The 26,731-nt window shown below is 51.0% G+C and overlaps 1 protein-coding gene across 1 annotated transcript in view; it reads left to right on the top strand.

The window, feature by feature from the left end:
* The window catches only part of STAB1 (stabilin 1), a 51,891-nt gene that overhangs the window by 24,704 nt on the left and 456 nt on the right, over nt 1–26,731 (top strand). Inside the window, exons 23-67 of the mRNA XM_042017909.1 lie at nt 82–265; nt 452–545; nt 1,465–1,623; nt 2,467–2,562; nt 2,932–3,027; nt 3,632–3,679; nt 4,502–4,632; nt 5,013–5,124; nt 5,356–5,433; nt 5,806–5,907; nt 6,390–6,497; nt 6,987–7,118; nt 7,314–7,442; nt 8,161–8,217; nt 9,008–9,103; nt 10,203–10,398; nt 10,867–10,962; nt 11,941–11,986; nt 12,610–12,689; nt 13,462–13,587; nt 14,067–14,140; nt 14,478–14,552; nt 15,132–15,251; nt 16,229–16,276; nt 16,399–16,482; nt 17,098–17,244; nt 17,396–17,533; nt 18,171–18,230; nt 18,332–18,508; nt 18,987–19,073; nt 19,506–19,652; nt 19,824–19,889; nt 20,413–20,638; nt 21,257–21,406; nt 21,982–22,086; nt 22,548–22,655; nt 22,840–23,033; nt 23,624–23,768; nt 24,193–24,326; nt 24,640–24,805; nt 25,016–25,122; nt 25,337–25,456; nt 25,829–25,981; nt 26,103–26,222; nt 26,431–26,646. Of these exons, the coding sequence (XP_041873843.1) occupies nt 82–265; nt 452–545; nt 1,465–1,623; nt 2,467–2,562; nt 2,932–3,027; nt 3,632–3,679; nt 4,502–4,632; nt 5,013–5,124; nt 5,356–5,433; nt 5,806–5,907; nt 6,390–6,497; nt 6,987–7,118; nt 7,314–7,442; nt 8,161–8,217; nt 9,008–9,103; nt 10,203–10,398; nt 10,867–10,962; nt 11,941–11,986; nt 12,610–12,689; nt 13,462–13,587; nt 14,067–14,140; nt 14,478–14,552; nt 15,132–15,251; nt 16,229–16,276; nt 16,399–16,482; nt 17,098–17,244; nt 17,396–17,533; nt 18,171–18,230; nt 18,332–18,508; nt 18,987–19,073; nt 19,506–19,652; nt 19,824–19,889; nt 20,413–20,638; nt 21,257–21,406; nt 21,982–22,086; nt 22,548–22,655; nt 22,840–23,033; nt 23,624–23,768; nt 24,193–24,326; nt 24,640–24,805; nt 25,016–25,122; nt 25,337–25,456; nt 25,829–25,981; nt 26,103–26,222; nt 26,431–26,646 (5,333 nt within the window). The remainder of the gene's footprint in view (nt 1–81; nt 266–451; nt 546–1,464; nt 1,624–2,466; nt 2,563–2,931; nt 3,028–3,631; nt 3,680–4,501; nt 4,633–5,012; nt 5,125–5,355; nt 5,434–5,805; nt 5,908–6,389; nt 6,498–6,986; nt 7,119–7,313; nt 7,443–8,160; nt 8,218–9,007; nt 9,104–10,202; nt 10,399–10,866; nt 10,963–11,940; nt 11,987–12,609; nt 12,690–13,461; nt 13,588–14,066; nt 14,141–14,477; nt 14,553–15,131; nt 15,252–16,228; nt 16,277–16,398; nt 16,483–17,097; nt 17,245–17,395; nt 17,534–18,170; nt 18,231–18,331; nt 18,509–18,986; nt 19,074–19,505; nt 19,653–19,823; nt 19,890–20,412; nt 20,639–21,256; nt 21,407–21,981; nt 22,087–22,547; nt 22,656–22,839; nt 23,034–23,623; nt 23,769–24,192; nt 24,327–24,639; nt 24,806–25,015; nt 25,123–25,336; nt 25,457–25,828; nt 25,982–26,102; nt 26,223–26,430; nt 26,647–26,731) is intronic.

Genomic DNA, 26,731 nt, shown 5'->3' with positions numbered 1-26,731 from the left:
TTTTGAAAGAAAGTTGGGAATCTACAACTGTGGTGTTCTGGACTTTTTGTGCTTACTGATCTTACTGCATGTCCTTGACAGATTGTGCCTGTGTCCATGGTGTCTGTGACAACAGACCTGGCAGTGGGGGGGTGTGTCAGTCCTGGTCCTGCAAGGAAGGCTACACTGGGAAATTCTGTGACAAGACATCCAAGAACTGTGGCCCAAGTGGGCTGTCCCAGTACTGCCACCAGCATGCTGTCTGCAGCCTCAACGACACAGCAAGGTCAGTCTTTGTGGCACATTCAGGGGCACACTGCCATTGTACAACCACCCCTGTGGCTCTGTGTGTGTGTGTCTGCGTACTTGTTGCCCAGGATTGTTTGAGTAACTCAGCCAACCTGCTAGTAATCAATCTTGCTTGCCTGGGGGACTGCTCTACCTGTGTCCCTTTTGTGTTTGTACTTTTAAGGTGCATCTGCATGGATGGATACGAAGGGGATGGGTTTTCCTGCCAGCCCATCGACCTGTGCAGTCAGCCAGAACGGGGAGGTTGTTCACAGAACGTAAGTGGGGTCAGACTGTGAAGTGTGGAGAGGCAGCTCCTCTCAATCAGGGCATGGATCCAGGACTCCTGGGACTGTTACAGATTTTGTGTGTTAATTTTTCCTGTCTGTCAGATGTGGTGGAATAACAGGTGGCTTGACACAGTCATTGTAAAGATGTTGATCATTTGGATTGGTGCCAAAATGTGACACTCCAAGTCAACACCAAGTTTGGCTGATTCACACCAGATATTTTATCAGTCACACAGATTAGCTGTACAGATAATTTTTCATTTGCAATTATATTCCCCTCAAGCTCTTCTGACATGTGTTACTTTCTCTGTTGTTATGTTCAGGCTATAGCTTAACTGTGAGATCCAGCTCACATTCCCAGTAACCATCAACACTACATTATTATCCATGGTTAAAGACTGTGGTGCTTTATGTTGGAAATTGCTGCCAAATGGTCAGGCCTCATCATAAATTAGACCCTTCAGTCAGAGGAAGACATTGGGCCATATAGAAGAGAATAGGATGGCACTGGGTACAAAGTAGGTCTTTCCTGAGAGAGATCTGCCATCTATCATTAATTCCATCCCACATGTCCAGGCAGGAGATTGTGGTCCTCCTTTTCAGGGAATACTTATTGTGTAATGAAAGAGCTTTACACAATGGTAATGAATGCTCTGTGAGTTCTGAGCCACCTTAGACACAAGTGTCTACCTCTCTTAAAAAACAAAATATTTCCAGAATCACTTTATTATGAAGCTTTCCATTACTCTCCTGGAGAAGATGCTTCCACCCCCATCCCCAGTGCTGGAATCAGAGTTGGTCAGTCAGAAATTCCCCACAGTGTGAGGAAGGAGATTTGTTGTTGTATTTTCTTTGCACTCTCTCCCTTCTGCTGAATGTAATTCCTTCTCTCTCCCTTCTCCTGAAGGCCCTGTGCACCAGTACAGGACCTGGCACTGCCACCTGCCAGTGCAATGTGGGCTGGACTGGGGATGGGAAGGCCTGTGTGCCCATAGACAACTGCATGCTGGAGAGCAGAGGGAACTGCCACCTCAACGCCGACTGCATTTACATCGGGCCTGGACAGGTATGAGCAAAGCTAAGCAGCCTGATGGTAGAATTAACACTTCCTCAGCTGCTCTGAGGTGGCCTTGGATTGCCAGGGATAAAAATTGGGCTGGCCAGCAGCCAAGCTTGCTTGTCTACAGCCAGAAACACCAGCTGCAGCATGAGCATGCATTTGTGTGTGAGATGCACTGGTGTGTTCAGGACTGCTACTCGACTCGGGGGCTTGTGCAGCAATACAGCTTGATCTAAGGCACCACTTGCTGCATCCCCCTGTCCCCAGACCACAGCATTGAAGAGCATGTGCACCTGTTCACACAGTCTGTGGAGGGAGCTGGGCCCAGAGTAAAGCATGTTGAGATAAGAGGAAGGCAAGGCACTCATGAGAGGGGACTTGTCAGGGTGCTGCTTCTCCCCACTGAGCCAGGGGAGAGTTGCACAATGTGCTGAAAAAAAGGTACAAAAGTTGTAGCAGATCTTAGTGAGGTGCGATATGCAAGTGCTCTCCTAGTTATCTTGAAAGCAGAAAGCTTTGAAATCAACTCCTCTCCTCTTTCTGCCATTCATGAAGTCTCTGTCATTCCCTAAAAACCTGGAAATAAAGGAGGAAACCACCATCTTCAAGTGACTCCCACAGCCAAGCAACGTGAGAGATCAATGTTTTGAGTAACCAGGCAGCTTGTGTGCTGTGATAGAGGATGATGCTCTGCTAAGGAAACAACTCCACATTTCCAGGTCTTGAGGGACCAGGAAGAAAACCTGGGAAAATAAATTAAGGATAAGTTTTGCTGCCTTAGGCCTTTTTTGAATAGTAAATGAGGATGCTCTGGTAAGTCTATAAAACTGAAATGTCTCTTTCTTGCAGAGCAAGTGTGTCTGCAAGAGGGGTTATGCTGGCGATGGCCACAGCTGTGATGCAATCAACCCATGCCTCATGGACAATGGTGGCTGCCATGACCTGGTGAGTAACTAAAGAGCTGTCCTAAGGCTGGCATGGCAGGGGAGGTTCACCTGCTTACTGACAGGTTTTGCAGCAGCCATGGCATTGAGAGAATTACAAGGGTTTATGTTATATCATCTTACTGGCCTGCACTGATGTGCTCCAGAGATGGATCCTCTGATTTTTGTGGGTTCACACAACCAAAGCAATCATCTAGGCTCAGCTGCATGAGGGGAGCACTCAGTGCCATAAAGGCAGCAGGTGGAAGGTGTTTGTGTGTGCTACTCTAGCCCAGCCCTTGGAAGGCCAGAATTCAATTCTGAGATAGGTATAACACTACATAACATGTGTTTGCTCTCTAATTTCTCCTTCCTTTCCTTGTATTTTCAGGCTACATGTGTACCCCTTGGTGGAGGAGAGAGATCCTGTGTTTGCTCTGAGGGCTACATCGGAGATGGCATGACGTGCTATGGGGACATTCTAAAAGTTAGTGAAGGGCAAATGTCTGAGGCCTTTTTGAGGCTGGAGAGAACTGGCTCTGCTCTTACTTTACTTTTCTCTGTTACCTGAGTTGACTCCTTCTCCCAGCATCAGCCTGAAGCACAATTGTATTCCAAGGCCACAGGGACAGAAGCAATGCCAAGACTAATTACTGCCAGTGAAACCATAATTTCTAAGCTGCTTCACCCCTGTGCAGGGAGCACCTGTCCTGTGCAATAAGTCACCTTTTCTTTGTTGTTCAGAAAGTTTTTCAGGTCAGAGCTGTCAGGCCTGTTTTCTGTCATTAGAAATATCAAAGGCTATTTTGGATTCAATCTTTTGTCCCTGATACACATTAACTTATTGCAAATTAGTTGAAAAGAGTTTGTTTATTTGGGAATATATATTTTTTAATGGGTGAAGTTTGCTTTTGAAATGCCCATCTCTCCTCACAACGCATGGTGCCTGTAACGGTTGTGAAGTGAGAGGAATGTCTAAGTCGTGGTTGCAGATTTGATATTGCAAAGGGCTCCTTTCCTGCACCCTGAGTCCCCCAGCCCTGTACCCTGTGCTCAGCAGAGGTAACTCTTCTGTTGTTTCTATTTGAAAGGAGCTGGCCAGGAATTCCCACTTTGCAGGCTTCTACAACTGGGTTAAGGTAAGAGAAACCATGGGACACCCACACATGTAAGTTCTGTGAGTGAGTCTGTTAAAGGACATGCAACTCCATTTATCTTCAGAGAAAACAAAACAAAGCAATGTAGAAATGGCTCCAGAGCAGGCATGTAGAAAAACTGTGGAGTTTGTGGTAGAATGAGGGTCATGAGTGGAGGAAGCTGGGGCTGTGTTACACTTAATTTTCATGGTTGTACCATCTGTAACTCCTGGCCATCAAAAAACAACACAGAAGGGAAAGAAGGGGTGGCATTATAACACTGTTTTTCAGAAGAACATCCTTTGGGACATTACACTGTGTGTTTGTTCCTTTTCTCATTGCTGCTTCCCTGTCTTTGGTGTGGGATTAAGCGAGACCCTCCACAGACTGCAGCAAGCCTGTAGAAACACACTATGATGGACAGCCTCTAAATGAGCTTTAGCTCACCTGGCCTGCTGCATACATTGCTTTTGCCAGCAATTATCTTGATCCCTCCCCCAGGACTGATGTTGGGGGTTCAAAAAGGATTCGTGGATATGATTAAATGTGTTTGAAGGAAAACTGAATTGGGAAAGTAGAGCTTAAAGCAGCAGGTTTTCCCTTGGCAATCAGATGTCAGCTGTTTTGGCTAAACTACCTGTGGCATTCATTGACTGCTGTGCCCAGGAGAACCCAGGAGAGCCTGCTGTGCTGCTGAGCATGTGCTGTGCTCCTTCACATCCCTTTCACATGACTGCAAGAGCGGGATGGCTGTTGGCTGTATTTTGCACTCTAAATGTGGCAATGGCGTGTCTTATTTGTTCATTTTTGTGCTTTGGACAACAGAAATCTCTCTTCAGCATCCCAGCAGGAACCAATGTCACTGTCCTGGTGCCATCAGAGGCAGCTATCAAGAACTTGAGCAATTCTGACAAAGATTTCTGGTTGACCCCCTACACCCTGCCATTTTTAGTCAGGTACTAGGAGCTTCTTGCCTTTGCTTTACTGGGCCAAACAACAGCAACAAAGCCATGAGATGGATTTTTTCTTGTGCATGACCAATAAGGAGATATCTTGAGATAAATATAGAAGCAAATTTAAATATCTAGCATGCAAAAATTAAGTAGGCATTTAAAACAAAACAGATCACAGACCATGGGAAGTGGGTTTGTTTTTCATGTATTTGCAGAGGGAGATTTTCCCAGTTAGATGGCAGCAGAACAGTTCTCTCCATTGTTCTCACCACATGCTAAACTACTTCATGTGAGAGATGTGAATGTTGGGTGGTAAGGTCTTATCTCCCAGTCATTACCAACAGTTCCCTAATGTTTTCTTTATCTGATTTTGTTCCCCTCAGAGCCCACTTCCTTGAAGGTGTCTTCACTGCTGAAAAGCTCAGAAAGTACGACAGGCCAGAATTACCCACTCTCAACCCACAGACCAGATGGCAGATAAACACCACGAGTGGTGTAAGGGTTTCTTACATACGGCTCGGCTCGTGTACAATCTCAAATTTAACTGCTGAGGGGCTGCTGTATCCAGTGGGGAGCCTGGATGGGACACTGGTGCCCTCAAATGCAGGCATCTTTCAAAAGCTGTACCCAGATTAACCATGTGCAGGCTTGAATGAACAATGTATTTGTTTTGGACTTGCTTGGCATTTCCTAATTCTTTTGCTTCTCCCTCTGGTCCTTGTGCAGGTATTGACCATCCAGAATGCAAGTGTAGTTGTCAGTGACATCCCTGCCAGCAATGGCATTATCCATGTCCTCAGTAAGGTATGTCAGTACATGTGACACTGGGAAATGCTGCAGTTGTAGCAGCAGCTTTGTGTAGCAGCCTCTGTGATAGGACCAAGGAGGAATACATGTCTGGACAGTTAGGAAGGGATATAAAGGCAAAATATATGAGGTTATCACAAGGTCCTGACAGATGTTTCCTGTGCAGCAGTATTCAGTGTTTAAAACATTTGTCTCCAGGACAAGTGGGAGGAGAGTTCCCCTTCTCTTGGCTGATAGCTGAGTTCAGGCTATTGCAGGATTGTGTAAAATGAGGCCTTTTAATTGCCTTTCTTGGAAGCAGGGCAGGAGTCCAGTGTGATTCCCCTCAGCCCCTTGCTCAGCCTTGCTCTGAACCCACTTCTTCTGCAGGTTTTGTTGCCACCCCCAGGAGATATCCCACCGAGCCCTCCAGGTCTGCAGGAACAGCTCAACGCAGTGGCCTCGTTCAGCACATTCAAGGAGTTGCTAGAGGTAAGCAGTCGAGGTGAGCCCAGCTGTCACTGTCAGAACTGTCTTTTAAGCAAATGCCCACCTTACCCTGTGCTGGGGGACCTAAATTTGGACTGCCTGGTAAGGAAGGGAGATCATGTGTGTCCTACATGAGGGATCTTCTAGGAAAGCCCTTCTGAGCAGCCAAAGAGTTATATAATTACAGTTAGATCTCTACATCACTGGCATGTATTACAGTAGAAGATGACCTGTCTACTGCAGGTGCTCTCATCCCTGTACAAGGCAGAGAAACCCAGAGGAAAGGGAAGACTTTTTCATAGATGGGAAGCTGCTCTTATGTCAGCCAGGATGAGGAGCAAGCAATCAGATGTGTGTGGCTGAGTAGAAGTTGTATAACCCATTTTCAAGCATTTCCTCTTGCCTTTGTAATTGATCTCATGTGTGGTTTGGGTTTTAATGAGTCCAAGGGTAATTGCTAATGTTACTGTTTGAACATTTTTTAGGAGTACCAGCTCACTGGGAAAGTTGAGTCCTCTGAACAATACACAATTTTTGTTCCTGGAAATAATTCCATTGAGGAGTACTGCCATGCTGCCAATGTGACCCAGCTGGTAAGCTCACTGCTTGCATGCAGTTTGAATGTGTATTGTGGTGAGTGCAGGGGCATGTACACTGCCAAATACCAAACAAGCTCCAGGGATTTCAGCATGGAGAGGAGATGAATATCTGATGCTAAAAGCTGGCAGAAATATGGCAGAGAAATGAGAGGTTTTCTTGGTTGTTGCAGTGGGATCTGAAAAGAGTATTTGGACCCCAAGTGCAGAGTAAATTAGTATGTGCATAGATGGCACAGTATGTTCCACTTCCTGGCTGGCTGTGGCAATTTTCAGACTTCTGAAAGGTTCCAAAAAACACGAATGGCTTCATCAAGTATCAGAATCATCAAGTGTGATCAGTCACCTGTGATAGAGAGTTACTAGGCTCTGTGGGGTTAATTAGTCATTACAGGTTCTTAGGAGCACTTCTTATGCCATACCTCTGACTGAATTGTATTCTAGGAAGTGAAAAGGCTCCTAACATTTGTATTTTTGTGGATTTAGGACAATGAAACAGTGCAGTACCACATTGTACTGGGAGAGAAGCTCTTGCCCGCGGACTTGAGAAGTGGAATTCATAAGAACAGCATGTTAGGCCTCTCCTATTGGCTAATGTTTTACCAAAACAACACCCAGGTAAGGGAGGCAGACTGTTCTGCCATCTGAGGGTCTGGCTTGACCTATCACTTTCTAAGGGTGCTGACTCAATACTCCCACTTCTCTTTTGCACACCTTCACAAGTTTACTGATGTGACTATCTGGCAGCTGCCAAGCAATCCATGCAAAGGGAATTGATGGTTATCATCTCAGCTGTTTTCTTCTGCTTTGCAGAAGTTTGTCAACAATATTCCTTTGGATGGAAAATCCTTCGAGACAAAGAATGGCATCCTGATTGGGGTGTCCCAAGTGCTGCAGATCCAGAAGAATCGCTGCACTGCCAATACCACCACCATACTAAAGGTAATGGTGATGACCAAGGAGCTGACACCATTTCACAGGGTTCCTCCACCTGCTGAACCAAGCTGATGGATAACAGCCAACCTACCTTGGCTTTCCTCATGGATGAGGCAGTAGCTTGTGGTGTAACCCCAGATGAACCTTATGAAATGGGGCATCATGAAGATTTGGCACCTCCTACCTGGAGATGCTGTACATCTAATGCAGCTCTTGTGCAGATCATGTTCAGTTCCCTTGCTGAGTCTCTCTCACAGTGCCAGCCGTGGGGCTGGCTAGTGCAGGGACTCCCAGATACTCAGCTGGGAGGAAAATCCAGCCCAATTCCTGCATTCCATGACCACAAGCTCCCCTAGAAAATGCTGTCTGATCTCCCTGGGAGTCATGGCTAAAGTCCAGCTTGCACTTACCTGGTAGCTCATGGCAATTGAGCCACTTAAACCTGAAGATTGCAAGGTCAGACTGAGGTAAGTCTGCCTGCTATAGATCAGGAAAAAAAGTATTTGCAGCCTTGTTTGAAGGAATGCCAGGGCTACAAAAATCCCTGAGACTCAGGAAAGGTGTAGCATTTGATCTCTTCTTTTGGTGTTTTAAGCCACAGAGATAACAACATCTTTGTCCCAGCCAGCAGCCTGTAGAGCAGCACTTGTAATTCAAGATTGGTGTCTTGGTGTGATGTGAGTAGAGGGCACTCTTGTGACTTGTCCTGTTCTCTGTGCCCTAGTCAAGGTGCGGCAAGTGTGAGAAGGGGATCAAGTGTCCTTCTGGATCAGTTCTTGTGGTGAGTCTTGGATTCATGTGACAGCTCACAGACTGGTTGCAGATAATGATTTGAGGTCCTTTCATTGCTCTATAGGTGTCACCTTGATACCTGAAAAAATGTGCCCTTGAGTCCTCTGTGGCTCAGCCATTGCCAAGGTTTGCAAGAAAAAGCAGAAACCAAGGAAGGGTTACACAGGAAAAACATGGACATGAATCACAAAGCTCCATCCAGAGCTGGCTCCAGGCTTTGCCTGAATTTCTGGAGCCCTTTACTTTCCCCACTTAACAGGGAAGAAGAGATGTCTTATTTTAATTTATTTTTTACTCTTGACATTATCATCAAGGAAAGCCAGTTTAGGGATGCCTGTAGCAATTTCCCTGCTTGGACCATTGATTTATTCACACAGATGGGCTGGTTGTGCCTGTGGCTTGTATGTGAGTGAGTGACAAACATTTCCAGAGAGGAAAATAACTAAGCACTTCATTTCCATGCTGCCTGTAAATTGCCTAGCAGCTACATCTGGCTTCTTAGGCCTCGCTGCTTTACCCTATGCCCAAAAGTTCCTAATTCTTTTTCTCTCAGTATTCAGACTAATGTGTACCATGGGTTTGGCAGGTAACAAATAGACTCTGTGTGGTGACCTCGCATCCAGAGATGCCTCATTGGTCTCAGCTCTGGATAGTTCCCATTTTTAGGGCTATTCCTGTCAGATACAAAGCAAGAACACTGCTATATGCACCAAAATGTACTTTGTTTGTCTAAATATTGTAATATCTCCTGTTTGTGTCTATGCCAATTATATCCTCAGGAACCTCCTGGGAGTAGAAATATGGCTCACTGTGATTTGCGCTCTGCGGGTACAAGAATACTTGGCTGCCATTTCACCTGTGCAAAAGTTTCTCTGGTGAGAAAAGCATTTGCCTCAGATTCATTTTGGCAAAAGCAAGATGGGTGTCAGAAACACAGCCATGGAAGTGCAGGCTGTGCTGAAGTCCTGGCTGCATTTGTGCCTTTGCATAGCTGAGGCTGGGCTCGTCTGGGAATCGCTCTCCATCCTGGAGGTGGAGGGCACTGGAACAAAACCAAAATCTGCAGAAATGTCTGCACAGTGATGGATTGGGATCTGCTGCTTTGGTATTGTTGCTCTGGGTTTTGTCCTGCAGAGGAAGAGAAGGAGTTGAATGTTTGCAGTCTGGTTTCCTAAGGAAATGAGGCATGAATGATGGTATTCTGCTTGTGCATGTGCCTTCCTGAATAACTGATGACTCATTGGAGCCCAACCAAAGGGAGGAGCACAAGGTCTCACACCTCATGTCGTGTGTGTTATGGCCTCTACCAGTTTTGTGAAAATGGGTTGCTGGAAGAAAACGCTTAAAGAGAAAATGGTAAAAGAAAGACTTGTGTGAATTTGAGGTCTTACAGGTGTTGCAGCATCACTTGGAAAGTTTAGTGGGAATGGGAAATTGAAAAGGGAGAGAGGGAGTTAGACTTGCTGTACTCACATAGAGAGTTTCAGTCAGCACTTGTGCTTCATTTGGCACTTCTGCAGCACTTCATTAGATGCTGTTTCTCATCATCTGTACTGTCCAACTTGCTCCCATCATGATTTCCTCCCTCCGTGGCTAGACGCTGAAAGAAGTGAGAGCAGTTAAATCAGGCTTTGGAACTAAATCACCTCCTGGTGGAGCCTCTCTCTGCCCAGCAGAGAGATATACTGAGGACACAGGCAGGACATAGGCTGGAGAGGCTCAGGACTGAACATTTGAGTTACTCACCAAAGGTCCAGTGTTTCTCAAGGGCAGTGCAGACCTTTACATGAAGCTCTGGGCAACAGAGCACCCCATTTCAGGGTGTTCACGCCATCCTGCCTGTTCCTTCCACGTGTTGTCAGAAATTATGGCTATCACATAGAGAGAGGTATCGAGCAGCTCCCACAACAAAGCTGTACCTTGTCTGTGCTGCACAGGATGGCTCACCCCAGCTTGTTCTTGTTGGTTTTCCAGAGGTCCGTCTGCTGCCCCGGCTACTATGGCCACATGTGTGAGATGTGCCCCGGGAAGCCAGGCCAGTGGTGCTCCGGGAACGGGGAATGCCAGGATGGCATCCAGGGCAGTGGGGAGTGCCGATGCCTGGAGGGTTTCCATGGCACTGCCTGTGAGATGTGTGAAGTGGGACGATATGGAGCCGACTGCAAATCAGGTGACACCGATGGCTATGGCAGCTTGGCTCTACCAAACTGCGTGCAAGGGCAGAAAAGTGGCCACATCTCAGCTCTCAGGAGGAGTGGTGGGAGGGCAGAAATGTCCCAGGACTCTGGGACAGGCAAATGGCTCCCAGATCTCTGAGAGAGAGACAGCAGGAGTGAGCACTTGTGGCCAGCCAGAGGAGTGGCCCCATTTTGCATCCTCAAACCAAGCATATGCTGCCCATCCTGCTGCCACCCAAACTACAGCAAGTAGAGGCAGGTGGTCTGTTCCTGGGCCTTCTGGCCTGGCAGTGAGGGATCAAGACCTGATACTCCTGTGACATTTTCTTTTGATACTCTTGTGACATTTTCTTGATGACAGTTTGATGTGTTGGATTAGGAAAAGAGCAGCCAGTGAAACGGCAGCAAGACTCTGCTGAGACCTGGCTGGTTTGGCAGTGGTGTTTGTATCTCCCCTGCAGAATGTGCCTGTGACAACGGCATTTGTAACGATGGACTGCGAGGGGACGGGAGCTGCGAGTGCTTCCCGGGCTGGACGGGCCCTACCTGCCAAGAAAGTACGTGAGTGTGAAGGGGCCTCTGGTGTAATCTGAGTGATCCTCTTGAGCTGCCAGAGAGCTCTGTCTGCTCTGACCACAGGGTCACATGTACTCTGCATTCCCCCAACACCTTTTCAGGCTTTGCTCACTCATTCCTGCACACAGGCTGCATTTGCTGGGACTTCCCCAACAGCATATGAGCCCTCGAGTAATTTTGGTAAATCAGGAAAAGCCTATCACTGCTTCTACCTCTGCTGAGATTAGAGGCACCTCAAAAACAGCCCCTTGCTCTGTGAGAGAGATGGGAGCTTCCAGCCACATTGGGTTGACCATGACTCCTGTTGCTTGCCTAAGAATGTGGCAGGGCTTGATTTGAATTTTCAAAAGGCCCCAGTGTGTTTGCTGAGCTGCTTTTTCTGCTCACAGATCCATTCACTCAGGTGAGCTCAGGCTGTGGTCTGCAGTGTTCAATACATCTGTCATTGTGTGTCAAAGTAACACATTGAAGATGGATTTGGGATTTTGATTAGCATTTGGGTGAGGACAAACCTGAGCTTCTAAATATCTTGGAATTTTAAAGGTTTGCACACAAGATTGATTTTATTGTGAATTTAGAAATAGAAATCAAGCAGAGCTGTCCTTTCTAGTGTAAATGTCAAGCATGAAAGCAGTTCATCTTTTGCTTCTAAAGGGCCAAAGCCAAATGGCTCTGTATGTCTGGATTAACAAGTCATTAACAGTCTTTGTTTCATTCCTACCAGTGCGGAGATAAAATCACAGATAAAATCAAATTGAACCACTACTCAGACAGAGAACATCAAATTCACTCCAATTCACTTTTGGCAAAGTGCCAAAACATAAATCCCATGAGATTTTCCTGCTGCCACATAGGACAAGAGTGTTAGCATCACTCCTGGTTTGCAGACTCCTTTTCTCTAGATGGCAGAAATGGCCCCAGTTGAAAATTCCAGGTTATATTTGTGTTTTCTCTTGCAGGAATCAAGATTGACTTGTGCAATAACACTTGCCATCAAATGGCCAAGTAAGTGCAGAGTCATCCATGTGTGTTTGTGTGTGTTTCACACAGAGGTGATTCTGGCTTAGGGCTTGGCAGAGGGCTGGGAGAAGGTGCCTACTCATTAAAGATACATAATTGTCAGTTCCTTTCTGGGAACTCTCTTTGGAGCTGTGCCATGTGTAGTCTCCCCAAGGATTTTGTCTGTCCGAGCATAAATCCATTCCGAGTTTCTTCAGCATGTGTGGATGGAGAAAGCAGAGATTCCAAGGTAGTCCAAACCTGGCCTTATTCATGTAACAAATCAACCAGCCATTTACAAGCCCTTTCTGCCCCTGCCAAGGAATGAAACAGGGCTGGAATGACTCCCTTGTGCTCCCTTCTCCATCCATTATCCGGTCTCCTGTTTTAGGAACCAGGACCCTGCCATCCCCCTTGTACCTTGCAGAAGCTCGTGGGTGTGGTGAGGGTGCACTGTGGGAGGCCTGGACTGGACACCAGGAGTGTTTGGAGCTGCGAAGGAATACCTGGAATGTGCCTCCTGTGGTCATTGTGGTCTCTTGCATACGCCAGATTTGTACAGTGCTTCCCACCAGCCAAGCAAATCAGGAGATGTTGTTCAGTGATTGTTTATGCCTGTCTTGTTTCAGCTGCCTCAACAGTTCCACAGATTCCCTCCCTACCTGCTTCTGCTCTGCTGGATACACAGGGAATGGGACCCATTGCACAGGTATGTCCAGCAAAGACAAGGAGAAATAAATGGCAGGAAGTTGCCAAAGCAAAGATCACTCAAATCCTTTTGCTCTCAGACATCCACCGTGAACTCTGCCATGCCTTAGTAGAGATGTTTTCCAGTCCAGAACTTCACACAGGATGCTCTTGGTGTTGCTAAAGCCTGCAAGAGAGGGATAAAAAGGCAGGCAAGTGTAGGAGGGCAGTTCTTATTGCCTGATGCACATGAATGGGTTGTACTCATTCTAATATCACAGTATTGGTGGCAAAGTTGTTACAGTGTTGGCCATGAATCCTTGGAATATGAGAATTTCAATTCCCTAGAACTTTGTGATTCTTCTATTTGCTGGCCATGCCAAAGCCAGGTAATAGTGCAGCAGTAGAGCCAAAATGGGGTGGGATTTCAGGATACTGCACCAGAGCTACATTACAAGCCTTGTCTATGTCAAAAGCAAACAGACGAGGGAAAAACAAGCAATAAAATTGTAACAGTCAAAACACTGGTAGACATTCCAATTTATTTTCAGTATTGCCCTTCTTGGAAGGTGAATACGGAGGGAAAAAAAGCAGCTTAGCAGCTTATTTACTTGAACTGGCCTCTCTCAGGTCTGGATGAGGCCCCAAGCCCTTAAAGAACCAAAAGTTTCATCGGGAAACAAAGGGATTTTAACAAGATGTTGTGATTTTTTTAAGATAGATGATCATTCTGGCACAGTTGATCATTCCTAGGTGCTCTGAGCTGATCCTGCTCTTCTTGTTTGTGGTCACAGAAATAGATCCCTGCACTATTGACCACGGTGGCTGCTCCGTGCACGCTGTGTGCACCAAAGTGTCCCCAGGAGAGAGAACCTGTGTTTGCAAGGAAGGCTACGCTGGTGATGGGACACTCTGCATGGGTGAGTGCTCAGGATGTGTTTTGGGGGTGACAGAGAGGCAGCATCAATACTAAGGGGAGTTTCAGACTAAAACACCAGTGTTTTGGTCTCAAACCAAAAGATCCCTGCAAGGTTTCTTGCTCTGATGCATGTCATGGAGAGGCCCAGAGACAGAGGGTGAGGGCAGTCTCCCACAGTGGTGCTCTGAGGTGAAGATGGAGCTAGGGAGAATCCAGTCCTCTCATATTCTTTAAAGCACACCCAGACAGGCTTGGAATTTTCTGTGGGCAGATTTATCACAGCTCAGAGACCCACATGTGTCAGGAGTAAATTTGCAGTTGCACATTATTCCTTTGCTATCAAAAGACAATTTCCCAGGAAAATGTTCCCCAAGCTGGAAAAATTCTCCCCGTTGCTTTCCCAATACCTCTTTGGATCACCAGTTCCCAGCTGCCTTGAGCAGTCCTCAGCAATAACTTGGCCTTATTGTTTTGCTGCAGAAATTGATCTCTGTCTCGAAAGCAATGGGGGCTGCCACACCAATGCAGAGTGCATCAAAACAGGCCCAAAGAAGGTGAGTGTGTAGGGTGGCCATCAGGACAACATTATTCTGGAAGTTGTCACAGCTGTGTAATCCTCTTAGAGACAGTCCTGTTCATTGCAGAGCCCTGCTTTGTGCTTACTCCCTTCCATGTAGAGAAGTTGCCTGGCAAGAGCATGAAAACATTGCCGTTTCCATGAGAGCAGATGGCTTTGCTGGCCAGAGGCTGAAGGAAATCTCGGGTTATATTTGTTGTGGACACAAGCTTGGTTATTCATGGAGGCAGCAATGGGTGCTACACCACATGCCTTTGGTCCAGGGCAGCCCTTGTGGGTCCAAGTTTGAGCCCAGGGGTCTGTTCTCTCTCCAGGTCGCCTGCAACTGCCTGCCTGGTTACAGTGGGGATGGTGTGAGCCAGTGCAACCCCATCAACTTGTGTGAACAGGTATGTCTGCATTTTGCTGCTTCCAGAGGTGAAGACCACAGCCTGGAAGTGTTCCTTTCTCCCAGGAGTTAACAGCAAGAACAGCACTAACCTGGTTGGTTGCAGCTGAGGTCTTGCCTTTCCACACACTGAAGGATTTCCTTGTGTGTTTGGTTTCCATTGCCTCCTGCAGTCACCTGCAATTATGTCAGTCACCCAGCATTCCCTCAGGGTGGAAAGAGGGCCATAGGGTTGGAGGCACGTGGGCTTTTTCCTTTGTGTCCGTTTCATGCGGGATGTGCGCAAAAGCTTCAAAGGGTTCTGTGCTCACGGCATCGCTGCCATGTCAAACTGTCCCTCTGAATCATGGGCTTTGTCATCACTGTGTTCCAAAGTGAGGTGGGAAAGTCTTATTTCATGGGAGGATTTGGTGCTGGGAAGCCCTTGAGAATTTGGGTGAGGTTTATTGTAAGGCACTAAACAGTGGGGAGGGATGGTTTCCTTTCACTGGGCTGGATGTAGTTTGCAGCTCCCACATGCAAGCAGCAGTTCAGGTGGTTGGAGAAGCCCCTCCAAGAAGCCTTTTGCTTTCTCTGCCAGAACAATGGAGGCTGCAGTCCCTTTGGGTTCTGCAAGTACACGGGCCCTGGCACTCGCAACTGCTCCTGCTCCTGGCACAGTGTTGGAGATGGCTTCACCTGCCGTGGCAAAGTGCATCAGGTGAGAGGCATGTGCTGCACCTTCTGTGTTCATGTCCCCTGTCCTGCAGCAAACCACTCCCCCCTCTCCAGAGGGTGAGCAGATCTTGGTGTCACATCGATACATGTGTGGTATAGGAGAGGAGACAGGTGCTTTGAGCAAACTCTCTGTAAATCATAGGTGTATTTGGTGTGCCAGCTGTGGGAGAGAATCATGGCAAAGTCACTTTGCTCCAAAGGGAGCCATGCTGGGAACTCTACTCCTGTCAGTAATGTTGGCCATACCTCCAGGGGACTGCTTGCTTCATGTCATAAACAAATAGCAGTGATCTTGTTTTTTCCCAAGGCAACTCACTTCTGCCCAGTGGGATGAGGGCAGGTGTCTCCTGTGGCCATGCCAGGACTTGGGACCCAAGGGCAGCAGTCTGTGTCCAGTTCTCTTGCCCATACAATGGCTGTCCTTGGGCAAGCTGGTGACCTCTTCAGGCAGTGGCAAAGAAAAGCTCATGCCCACAGCAGAGTCACAAGAAAAGAGATGGACTGCCTGTGCCTCTGCTCTTACAGAAAGTCAAGGTGGTGAGGAGAGGGTGTTTGCCTTGCCAGGGTATGTCTGCCCTTTGGGCAGCATCCCACAACTGGCAGTGGCAGCAGTGAGGTTAAAGCAGAGATTTTGTGAAGCACTCGAGATGTCCCATGAGCACAGGGGCAGTTACCTATGAGACAGGTGCTGCAGGATCAGCCAGCTTCCATCTTCTGTCCACTCCATCCTGCAGCACTTGTGAATGGTGCAGGCAGAGCTCACTGCAACATCCCTGTCATCTGTGCTTGCAGAGCTGGTGAGGGAGGGAGGGAGGGAAGATTGCTGTGGTATGTCAGGAGAACTGGTGTCTCTTTGGGGTGGGAGACTGACCTGGAGTGGAAGGAGCCAGTCACTGTGCTGGTTGGTGAGGAGCAAGTGGAAAGGACCCTGCTAACACCAGCTGATTCCCTTTGTTTAAGGAGCTCGGAAGGATTCCAGATGCATCCGTGTTCTTTAGGATGATACAGGTTGGTGACAGCTTTGTCCTTGTGTCTGGGTAGTAAATCACACCTAGGGCTTTCTGCAAAGAGTCTTGCTAACTGGAACAATGTTTTCTACTTCCCTTCCCACAAATGCTCTTCTAACACAGGCAGAAAGCATCAAAGAACTCAGTGGGGCAGGGCCTTTCACTGTCTTCGTCCCACAGACAGATTTCATAGGAAACACCACAGTGGTAAGTGCCCTCCCATCCCAAGCTCTGTCAGGTGTTTGACAGCTGCAGTCAGGGCAGTGTCACCTCTGGGACTGTTCTGCCCAGTGAATCAAAGCGAAGGGGCTGCACCATGGAGAGTTAAAGGCATCCCCTGTTCTCCATCAGTGTAAAAGCAAAAGTTTGGAGGCATCTCACTGAGGAGACAACCTGGACAGGGGTGGACATGGCTCCTCTTGTAAGGAGACCCTTGTTGGAGATGATGTCTTGTGGGCCTCAGATGCACCATGCCATATCAGTGATGTGTAGAGGCTTTGGTGCCTGTGGGGCTGGTAACAGCAAGGCTTCCATGCGTCTGTGACAGACCTCTTCCTCCTCATCAGGAATAAGAGAATGGCAGCTTTTTGGTGTCAATGTAATGGAATATCCTAACCCCATCACTGACTAGTCAAGCTGGTTGAAATTTCCCAAAGCTCTCAAATGGTTTTGTGCTTTCAGTGTGTTTTGGGAGGACTTGCTTCCCTGCAGGGATGAGTCAGAGGGAACTCAGGCAATCCAGGTCTTCCTCATTGGGGCTGGGGGCCCTGTGTGCAAGGCAAAGTGTCCTAGTGCGACCTCCCTCCTGTTTTCTGTCTGTAGTTTCAGGAGTGGAAGAGCAGAGGTCTCCTCCGGGACCTGCTTCGCTACCACATGGTGGGCTGCCAGAAATTGCTCTTCAGTGACCTGGAAGGCCAGGAGTCCCTTACATCTTTATCTGGCCACAAAATAAAGATCACAGTGAATGAGGTAATTCCCTTTGCTGTCCCACTTGTCAGGATGTCACTTTTTCTGTCATTTGAAGGCACTGTGGTTGTGGCAAGTGACTTGCCTGGGCCCACAGACACTCCTGGGGCAGTGCCGCGGCTGTGCAGGCCTCAGCAGGTCCCCTCTCTCGCAGAATAGCATCACTCTCAACGAGGAAGCCAAAGTGGTCACGAGTGACATTGTGGGTGTGAATGGGGTCATTCACTTCATCAGCAAGATCCTCATCCCCAGTGACCTGGTGGGCCATAACATCTCCTCAAAGCTCTCACGGGTAAGGCTGGAGCTGTGCCCTGGCGTCAGGGCTGTGCTGAGCTCAGGGACAGGATCTCTCTCCCAGCAGTGCTGCCTCAGCCCAAGGCTGCCTGAGCTTCTCTTCCTCCCTGTTCCTGACTGCTTAGGGGTTGTCTGAGGCCACGGATTTGGCTTGTGAAGGTGACAGCATTTGTGGCATAGCCATATTTGGAACATAAGGAGCCTTATCCATCACTAGGGAACAACAGTTCTGGATGTAGGCAGGAGGATCATGTCCCATGCCAACCATCAGACTCCTTTTCCAGCACAGAGCAGGTTGCAGCATGAGTTTGCCAATGCCTCTCTGTGACTACTTAAGCAAGCAACAGGGGCTTGTACATCCTGCATTTTACAGAATATAACACATTTTCTGTGCAGCACAACGGAGTGCTGGAATTCATCCCAGCTCCTGCCATAGCAGTGTCTATCCAGGATGAATCAGAAAAGTAGTGGCTGCTGAATGCCAGCCCTTTCCAGGCCAAATCAACAGCATGATGGTGACAGAGATAAACTTACGTTTAGCTACTGCAGTTGTTGCCTGTCTGGTTTCTCCCATGCATTGCTGGTCCTGGATGGGGAACCCTTGGTGTCAGTTGTTTGCTTTCCTCCCTCTGCAGCAGAACATCACGGACGTGGCCGAGGCCTTTGGCTACACCATCTACAGCAAGCTGCTGCAGGTGAGCCCCTGCCCCTGCTGTTCTGGGGGAGGTGCTGTGTGCCTGTGCAGGGTCAGTGTGGGCTCGGGGCTTTCCCTTTGTGTCCCTGTGCTCCCGGGCAGGATGCGGAGCTGCTGCCGCTGCTCGGTGACCCCGTGCACAGACCCTTCACGCTGTTCTGGCCCACGGACGCCGCGTTCAGCGCCCTCCCGGAGAGCCGGCAGAAGTTTCTGTACCGCAGAGAGCACCGGGACGTGCTGGCCTCCTTCCTCAAGGCACACATGATCAGGGACACAAAGGTACATGTGATGGCACACAGGCATGTAGCTTCCAAAGCCTGCTATGACTGTGTCAGAGTGACCTTGCCAAATACTTTGCTGCCATGGAACACACAGCATGTCAGCTGTCTTGAGAAGACACAAAGATGTTTGAGCATTTGAGGCAACTACAGCATCACTCCGATGGCTGAGCTGAAACCTTCTGTCAGCAGCTTCTGGGGAGCTGCAAGGCTCACAAACAGGCCCTTATCTACAGGGGTATGAACAAGGGGAGAGTCCAGCTGAGCAGAGCCAGGGCCTGTGTTTTCACACTGGCCTCCCACTTTGCAGGAATCTGGGACTAACCCAGCACAGCTCTGCTGTGCCACCCACATCAGCTTCAGGGACTGCCACATCACACCCCTCTGAAGCTGGCCACTGACCCCTGTCCTCACCATCTGTTAACACGAACTGCCAGTTTTGCCAGTCTCTCCTTCTCATTCTTTTTTTTCCCTCTTAGATTGTTGCTGGTAATGTGCCCCAAGTCAAAACCATACGGACCATGCACGGCTCCACCATCTCATTCAGCTGCAGCAAAACCCACGTGGTGAGTGTTGGTGATTCCAGGCTTGGCTTCCCATGGAGCAAGTGTTCCTGGGCATGGCCACGGGGCAACTGGTGCTTCTGGCAGGGAGTGAACACAGAGTTGGGCTGATTGCAGGCTGGGACACCCCATTCTCCTGGCTACAAGGTGTGGCCAGCTGGCAGGGAAGTGCAGAGGTGTGTGGTACCTGCACATGCACAACCTCGTGGTGCCACAATCTTTACAGAGCACATGCTGCATGGACAGAGGCTATCCTTAGGAGAGGTGGCTGTGAAAAGTGTTAAGTGGAAACGGTGGTCAAGGATGTGTGCACAGAGATCTTGGAGTTCTTGGGCTGATTAAGAAGCCATGGCAGCCAAAACTGGGCAACTTTTGAGTGGTACAGCCTGGATGTAGGATGTACCAGAATCACAAGTTCCTTTCTTCCTCTGTTAGGGGGAGATTGTGGTGGGGAACGGCGATGCCACCATCACCCAGAGGCACATAGAGTTCAATGGGGGCATTGCTCATGGCATTGATAGACTGTTGGAGCCACCTGATCTGGGATCTCGGTGTGATGAGTTCACCTTTGTTGAGCTGCAGGTAAGCACTTGTGATGAGGTGAATGAGGATCTTGGGCCACCCATGCAGCCCCGTGCCTAGGAAGAGGGATGTTGGGAGGGCTTGCTGCTCTTCCTTGGCAAAGCTCTGAGCAGCCAAGAGAGGCAGCAGCACATATTGAGTTGTTGTGAGGTTTCTTTCTCCCCTCCACAGGCATCTACAGAGAACTGCGGACTCTGTGGCTTCGAGCCACCCTGCCCTGCTGGCTCTGTTCAACGGGTAAATCTCACAGCTTTGTCACCAGGGGGGCCTGTTAGGGGACTGATGACAACACCCACGTGCCCCTCATGTTTTAATAGAAAAATGAAGGCCCACCTGCATGTGGCAAGCCCTCAGCTCAGTCACACTGTCCATGCCTTGCCCCAAGCCATGCAGGAGCTGGGTTGAAAAATATGGGGTCCAGTGGTCTTTGCTTGGTCAGCCCTATGCGGGTGACAGTGGCACAGGGGTCCCTCCAGGAGCAGTGGGGGTGGCTTTGGGTGCTTTACTGCCAAAGAGCTCAGTTTGGGAGTGGATCAGTGATCCCACGGTGAGCAGCCTTGGGAGGCAGTGGCTGTACCTCTCACTGCAGGCTTCTGGCGTGACCCTGAGGTTCCTCTGGGGCTCCTTTGTCACCAGCCCCAGCACATGTTAGGAAGCCTCTGTTACTTGTCATAAAACTGAATAAGTGGCACAGGAAACATCCAGGTGAGTTGTCAGTGACCAGTGTGGCGAACTCTGTGTTTTGCCTGTTTGCTCACAGGGGGAAACCAGGCGCTGCTACTATTACGGAAACCACCTGCTGAGGAACACGTTCCTGTTCCACCGCAACTCCATGCTGCGGCCGGTGTGGCCACAGTCCCCGTGGGACCCCTTCAGGAGACACTTCTCTTCCAGGGGGCCTCTGAGACGAGGCTGCAGGAGGAGCTGCGTTTCCAGCCAGTGGGTCCCACAGTGCTGTGCCAACCACTATGGCCGGGAGTGTCGGGGTAAGAGCCACGCCACCGTGTCCCCTGTGGGAAGGTGGCATTATTGCTTCAGCACATCCACATCCATCAGTGTGCTTCCCTGGACAAGGACGGGCAAAACCCCAGACAGGGAGCCCCAGCCTGTAGAAGGTGCAGGGAGCAATATCCTGGGATTATAACAGGGAGTTCCCTTTCCTTGGAGAATACCTTGTCTCCGTGAAGAGCCCTGGGCACAGGGCTGCTGGGGGTGGCTGTTAGACATGTCACTCACCCCCAGATGTTGCCAGTCCTCAACCATTCCCTGGCATCTGCCCTCTGTGCCATGGCAGCTTTCACGTCCTTGGGTGAGTCTGCTGTTAGTGTGGGGTCAGTGCAGATGCAGCACATCACAGCAGGGCTTCTTCCCAGGCTGGAAGCTGTGACAAATTTGTCCCTCTTGCCCCCATTCCTAAGTTTTCCTGTCATAGGATGTCCCCAGCACTCACTGCCTTGACTGCTGAGCTGTCTGTGGTCCGAGCACCCCGTGAGCAGCAGCTCAGGGGCACCTGGTGTGCGGGGTCTGTGGGGGGCACCGGGTGGCTCCCCTCCAGCACAGGGTCCCTTTGTTACCACAGCCTCACTAAGGTGACCCATTTGCAGCATGCCCAGGAGGGCTGGAGGCGCCGTGCAACAACCGTGGGACGTGTGACGACAAAATCAGCGGCTCAGGGATCTGCAACTGCAGCCAGGAGTTCATCGGGACGGGCTGCGAGCTGTGTGCGCCCGGCAGATATGGCCCGGAGTGCCGAGGTACCGGCTGGGCGTGGCAGCAGCACAGAGGGGCTGTGGCACAGGGGCTGCTTGGAGAGCTGCTGGCCTGACCCCCTTGCAGCCCATGGCTGATAAGGCCACAAGTCATTGTCAAGCAGAGCTGAGAGCCCAGTTTGGGAGAAAGTATTCCACTGTACTGTGAGCTGGGGGACACAGAAGTTGTGATGAGCCCTGTACAGAGAAAGCATCTCCTGGGACATGCTCAGCAGGGACTTGTGCCCGCGTGAGACAAAAAAAAAGGGAAGGAAAAGAGAGTCCTCCATCCTCCCATCCCAAACTGGGCATCACAGGGTCTCAAGGAATGTTTCAGAGTGAGAAACACATTCCAAAAATGCCCAGGGGAGAGGAGTGATGGGGTTTTGTGGGTGCGGAGGCTTCTCTTCCTCTGTGAAGGGCGTGTGTGGCAGGGGGCTAGGGCTGGCGGTGGCAGGAAGGGATGTGTCAGGCTGCTGTGCCCACCTTCACACCTGCCCACAATGCCACACCTCTGTCACATGGCTGTCCCAGGGCCTTTCCACCAAGGCATAAATGGTGTGTTTGTCCATTCCTCACAGAGTGCAACTGCACTGAGAACGGTGTGTGCAATGGAGGCCTGCACGGTGACGGCTTCTGCTTCTGTGCCGAGGGCTGGACTGGGGACCGCTGTGAAACCAGACTGGGTGAGGGGATGCTCAGTTATTCCCTGGGACCCATCTGCTCTTCCCTGGGACCCGATGCCATGTGGCTGCTTTCCCAGGAGCTGGCTAGTTCAAGCAGCTGTTCAGAAGTATCTCCAAAAAGGAGCTCTCAGTTGTGAGGCTCATCCTGAGATCTGGCCCATGCTGTTGAATTTCACAGGGGTTGGGGTGGTGAGGAGGGGGCAGAGGAGGAAAGCTCTACTGAATCATTAACAAGTCCCTGAGCTCAGAGGTGCTCAAAGAAGAGCTTGAGGCTGAGGTGAAGGTCTGAGGTGTATTTGATGGAGTAACAAACCTCTGGGCAAGGCACCTGCAGAAGAGAACAGGGGGAGGGAGAGAGGTGGGAGCGTGGGGCAGGGGGCCTGGGGCAGAGGCTGGTGGTGGCAGCGGTGCCCGTGCCACAGCGCTGCGGTCACTGTGAGCCGCCTGTGTTCTGGTTTCAGTCGTGACACCCACCTGCTCCCCCCCGTGCCACGCTCAGGCCGTCTGCCGCGCCGGCAACCTCTGCGAGTGCGACCTGCACTACGAAGGGGATGGGAGAACATGCTCAGGTACGGGGTAGCCACGGGGGCTGGGCTGGAGGGGTGGCAAGCGGGGGGGAAGCGGACAACAGGGCAGGACAGCAGGTGACCATCTACCGCTGGCCACGTTGGGGTGACGACTGGCAGGAGAGCCAGGCTGACCCCCAGGACACCTCATGGGGTGCTCTAGTTAACCCAGGACTTTCCCCCACAGTGATCGACATGTGCAGCCAGGACAATGGGGGCTGTGCCAGGCACGCACAGTGCTCACAGACGGGCGTGAACGTGTCCTGCACCTGCGGCCCCGGCTACAGAGGTGACGGCTACATCTGCGAGCCCATCGACCGCTGTGCCGACGGCAGGAACGGGGACTGCAGCCAGCACGCCCACTGCATCAGCACCGGCCCGGTGAGCGCGGCCCCTGGGGCCGGGACATCCGCGTGCCTGGGAGAACAGCCCAGCTGGCTGCCCTGGGACAGCCATGTGGCAAAGTCCCCCCCTGCTGCTCTCATCCTGCAGGTCCTTACCACCAGGCAGGGGCTGTGCTGCTGTGATGGTTCTGGGGATGTTATGCTGAGGCCATTTTTCCCTGCTCCTCTGTCTAAGGAGCAAAAGCTGTGTCAGTTGTGTCATTCCTGGGCTGTTTTGGGGGCTCCTGGATGGTCCATCAAGGACAATGCTGGTCATTTTTGCAGAGGAACCAAAGTTGATCACCACAGGCCAGAAGATGGGACTGGGAGCATGGTGTAGCACAAGAGTCACGAGCCACGTACCTCAAAGCTCGGCTCAAACAAACAGCACATGCCAAGGACTCAATGTGACATTGCCTGGGTGTGAGGGCAGGACAGGCCCATGTGGCCTTTCACAGCTCTGTCACAGTCCTAGCAGGCTGTAGAGGCATTCTGAAGGCTCATCCCCATCTTCGCAGGGATCCAAGGATCCCCAGCTGGCATCTGCATTTGCACTCACACAATTGCCACCCTTCCCTTGTGCTGCAGAACGAGCGGCGCTGCGAGTGCAAGCGGGGCTACGTCGGTGATGGGATCCAGTGCCTGGAGGAGGTCGTGCCCCCTACGGACCGGTGCCTGGAAAACAACGGGCAGTGCCATCGGGAGGCCATCTGCACTGACCTGCATTTCCATGGTGAGGGTGCTCAGCACTGCAGGGCCAGGGATGATGTTCCATGGAGAGGCCACATTCCCTCATTCTTCACCTTTGGCCTGGTCCCATCCAAGGCCTTCAGGAGAGCTGGAGGGTGGGATGGCCAAGGGGACAGAGACTGATCTCTGTGGCCTGGCATGGTTTTCAAATTTCCCTTTTCCCTACATGTCATATGGGGAGGACGAGCCATCATCTGCTCCCATGTGATGTGAGATGGCCTCTGGTGGCACCAGCTCCCTTGTGGAAGGCAAGGGGCTCAGAGGAAGCCTCTCCCTCACTTGTGCCTTGTCCACATCCCACCGTCCTTGGCAGTGCTGCCCACGGTCACACAGGGACCCACGTGACTGCCCAGGGAGGTGGCTAAGTGTGCCCTGTACTAATGCTCCTGGGCTTTGGTATTTTGCAGATAAGACCATGGGTGTGTTTCACCTGCAGTCACCCCGAAAAAAGTACGACTTCACTTACGAGCAGGCTCAGGCAGCCTGTGCTGCAGAAGGTGCTTCCCTGGCCACATTCCAGCAGCTGGCAGCAGCACAGCAGGTCAGGGCAGGGGTGGCTCTGTCTCCTTGTGGGGCTGGGACAGGCCCTGCGTCTCCTGGGGCCTGGGCCAGCCCAGGGGATGATGTGTGGGTGGGTGACCTCTCATCCCTTTGGCCAGGCCCTGTTTGCTCCATCCACATCCATGAAACAGGACTGTTGGGTCTTGCCAGTCACACTGGGATGGGACTTGTGACTGTGCCCAACACTTTAGGTGTTGGGCAGATGTTGGATGAGGCACAATGGGAATGTTCATTGGGGCAGAAAAGCCGGGACAGAGCTGTTTTTAATCTAATCATTGATTTTCCTCTTCTAGATGGGATTCCATCTGTGCTTGGTGGGTTGGCTGGACAATGGCACAGCTGGATACCCCACAGCCTACCCCAACCCCAGCTGTGGGTCCAGCCATGTGGGCATTGTGGACTATGGCTCCCGAAGCAACCTGAGTGAGACCTGGGATGCGTTCTGCTACCGGGAGAAGGGTGAGTAGTGCCTGCACTTTTCCTGGGGACAGTCCTGTTGGGCACAAGTGCTGTGTCAGGGCAGCAGGCAGGGAACTGCCCTGGAGCATGAGGGCAGCCAGGCACACCCCCTCTCCCCATGCCCGTGTCCATGAGGGTATCCAGAAATCAAAAGGTGGTTGGGGCAGGTGGCTCTGGTGAGGCCAATCATACCCTGGTGTTCCTTTGCAGATGTGACCTGCACCTGCCGTGATGGGTTTGTGGGAGATGGGTACTGGTGCAGCGGGAAACTCCCCGATGTGCTCGCAGACCAGGACCGCTTCTCCACCTTCTATTCCGTAAGCAGTGCTCTCCTGGGTCTGCAGGAGCAGCAAGGCAGAGGGAGGGATCAGCTGGAACAGGGAGGAGCTGGGGTTTGGTCTGTGTGCAAGATAGAGATTACAAACACAGAAGGGATTTCTTTCCAGGGCTGGGGGGTTCCTGGGCAGGGGAAGGTGACAACATTGTGCTGCCAGCACTGTGTTGATGGGGAAGATCTCCCATCTCTTCCAGATGTTGCTCAATTTTGCCAATGACACAGAAGAAGGACTGGATTTTTTCATGTATTTGTCTGATGCCTCTGCTCCCAAAACTCTCTTTGTCCCTCTGAATTCTGGCTTTGCAGATAATGAGGTAAGCAAGCAGAGATGAACTATCAGAGCCCCAGAGGAGAGCAGGTGTCATCAAAGCTGGCATGAAAGAGTCTGGGGAAGGAGGAGGAATGTGGGTCAGAGGGGGCCAGTGGATTGGAGGTCTCCAGTCCAACCGTTTCCTCAGAAGAGATGTTTAGGTCAGGATGCTCAGAGCCTTCTCCAGCTGAGCTTTGGCAATCCTAAGGGTGGTAAATCCCCTCTGCTCTGTGCAGTCATTCTGTGCCGTGTTATCCATGAATGGGGCTGTCTGTGGCCATGGAGAGTCTGGGCTTGGCTGGGGAGCTGCACAGCAGCAGGGAAGGGGAGAGACCAACTCATCCATTTCTCATCCTGTGCCCTGGTGCTCATTCAGACACTGACAGGAGAAGAACTGAAGCTCCACGTGTCATCCAGCAATGTTGTCCTCTTCAGTTTCAACCTCACGACGGGCACCATCATCCCATCCCAGTCAGGATATGACCTCCATGTCTCAGACCTCCCAGCCAGCAACAGTACAGAGCATGCAGTAGGTTTAGCTGTGGCAGAGGGTAAAAAAAGCCCACAAGTTTTCACCACATCTCTTTTGAAACAGGGAATGATGGGGAGCCTTTCTGGGCGGGTGACATCATCTGTGTCCTGTGCTGTAGGACGCCAAGGGGATCAATGACACGATGATTGTGGAGTGGGACATCATAGCTTTCAATGGCATCATTCATGTGATTGCACAGCCACTGAGGATCCCACTGCCCGTCGTTCACCTTGGCCAGGTGAGTCTGGGGCATGAAGAGGGCTGGCATTAGGCCTGGGAATGGGGATGATGTGACAGAGTCATCCCAAGAACTGGCCTCGTCCTCTGCTCTCTGGCGTGGCTCATTTTGGGAGGGCTGCCTACGGTCCCCCTGGGGAGCAGCAGCAGGGGCGGTGCCATCGCTGTGCCGGGGCAGCGCCGTGACGGGGCCTCTGTTTTCGGCACAGGTGAACGGTGCACAGGGGTCGGGCTCCGTGGCCACGGGGACGTTGTCAGCGCTGTGCTTCGCGCTGGCGCTGGCTGCAGTTGCCGGCGTCGCCTACTACTGCGTGAGGAGGCGGCGGCAGCAGGGGCAGTTCGGGTACTACCAGGTACGGGCGAGCCAGGGAGCGGGACGGGGGCGAGGGCGGTGGATGGAGCCGGGGGGCGCGGCCGGGGTCCGGGTGGGTGCGCGGAGGCGCCGGCGCGCCAGGGGGCGCCCGCGGGCGACAACGGGCCGCGATCTTGTCTTAAGCGAACCAAGGGGAT

This window comes from Corvus kubaryi, unplaced genomic scaffold (assembly GCF_017639235.1).
Source record: "Corvus kubaryi isolate FWS band 111438036 unplaced genomic scaffold, C.kubaryi_AGA036_p1.0 124, whole genome shotgun sequence".
Classification (NCBI taxonomy): Eukaryota; Metazoa; Chordata; class Aves; order Passeriformes; family Corvidae; genus Corvus; species Corvus kubaryi.
This window is presented reverse-complemented; position numbering and strand designations above follow the sequence as displayed.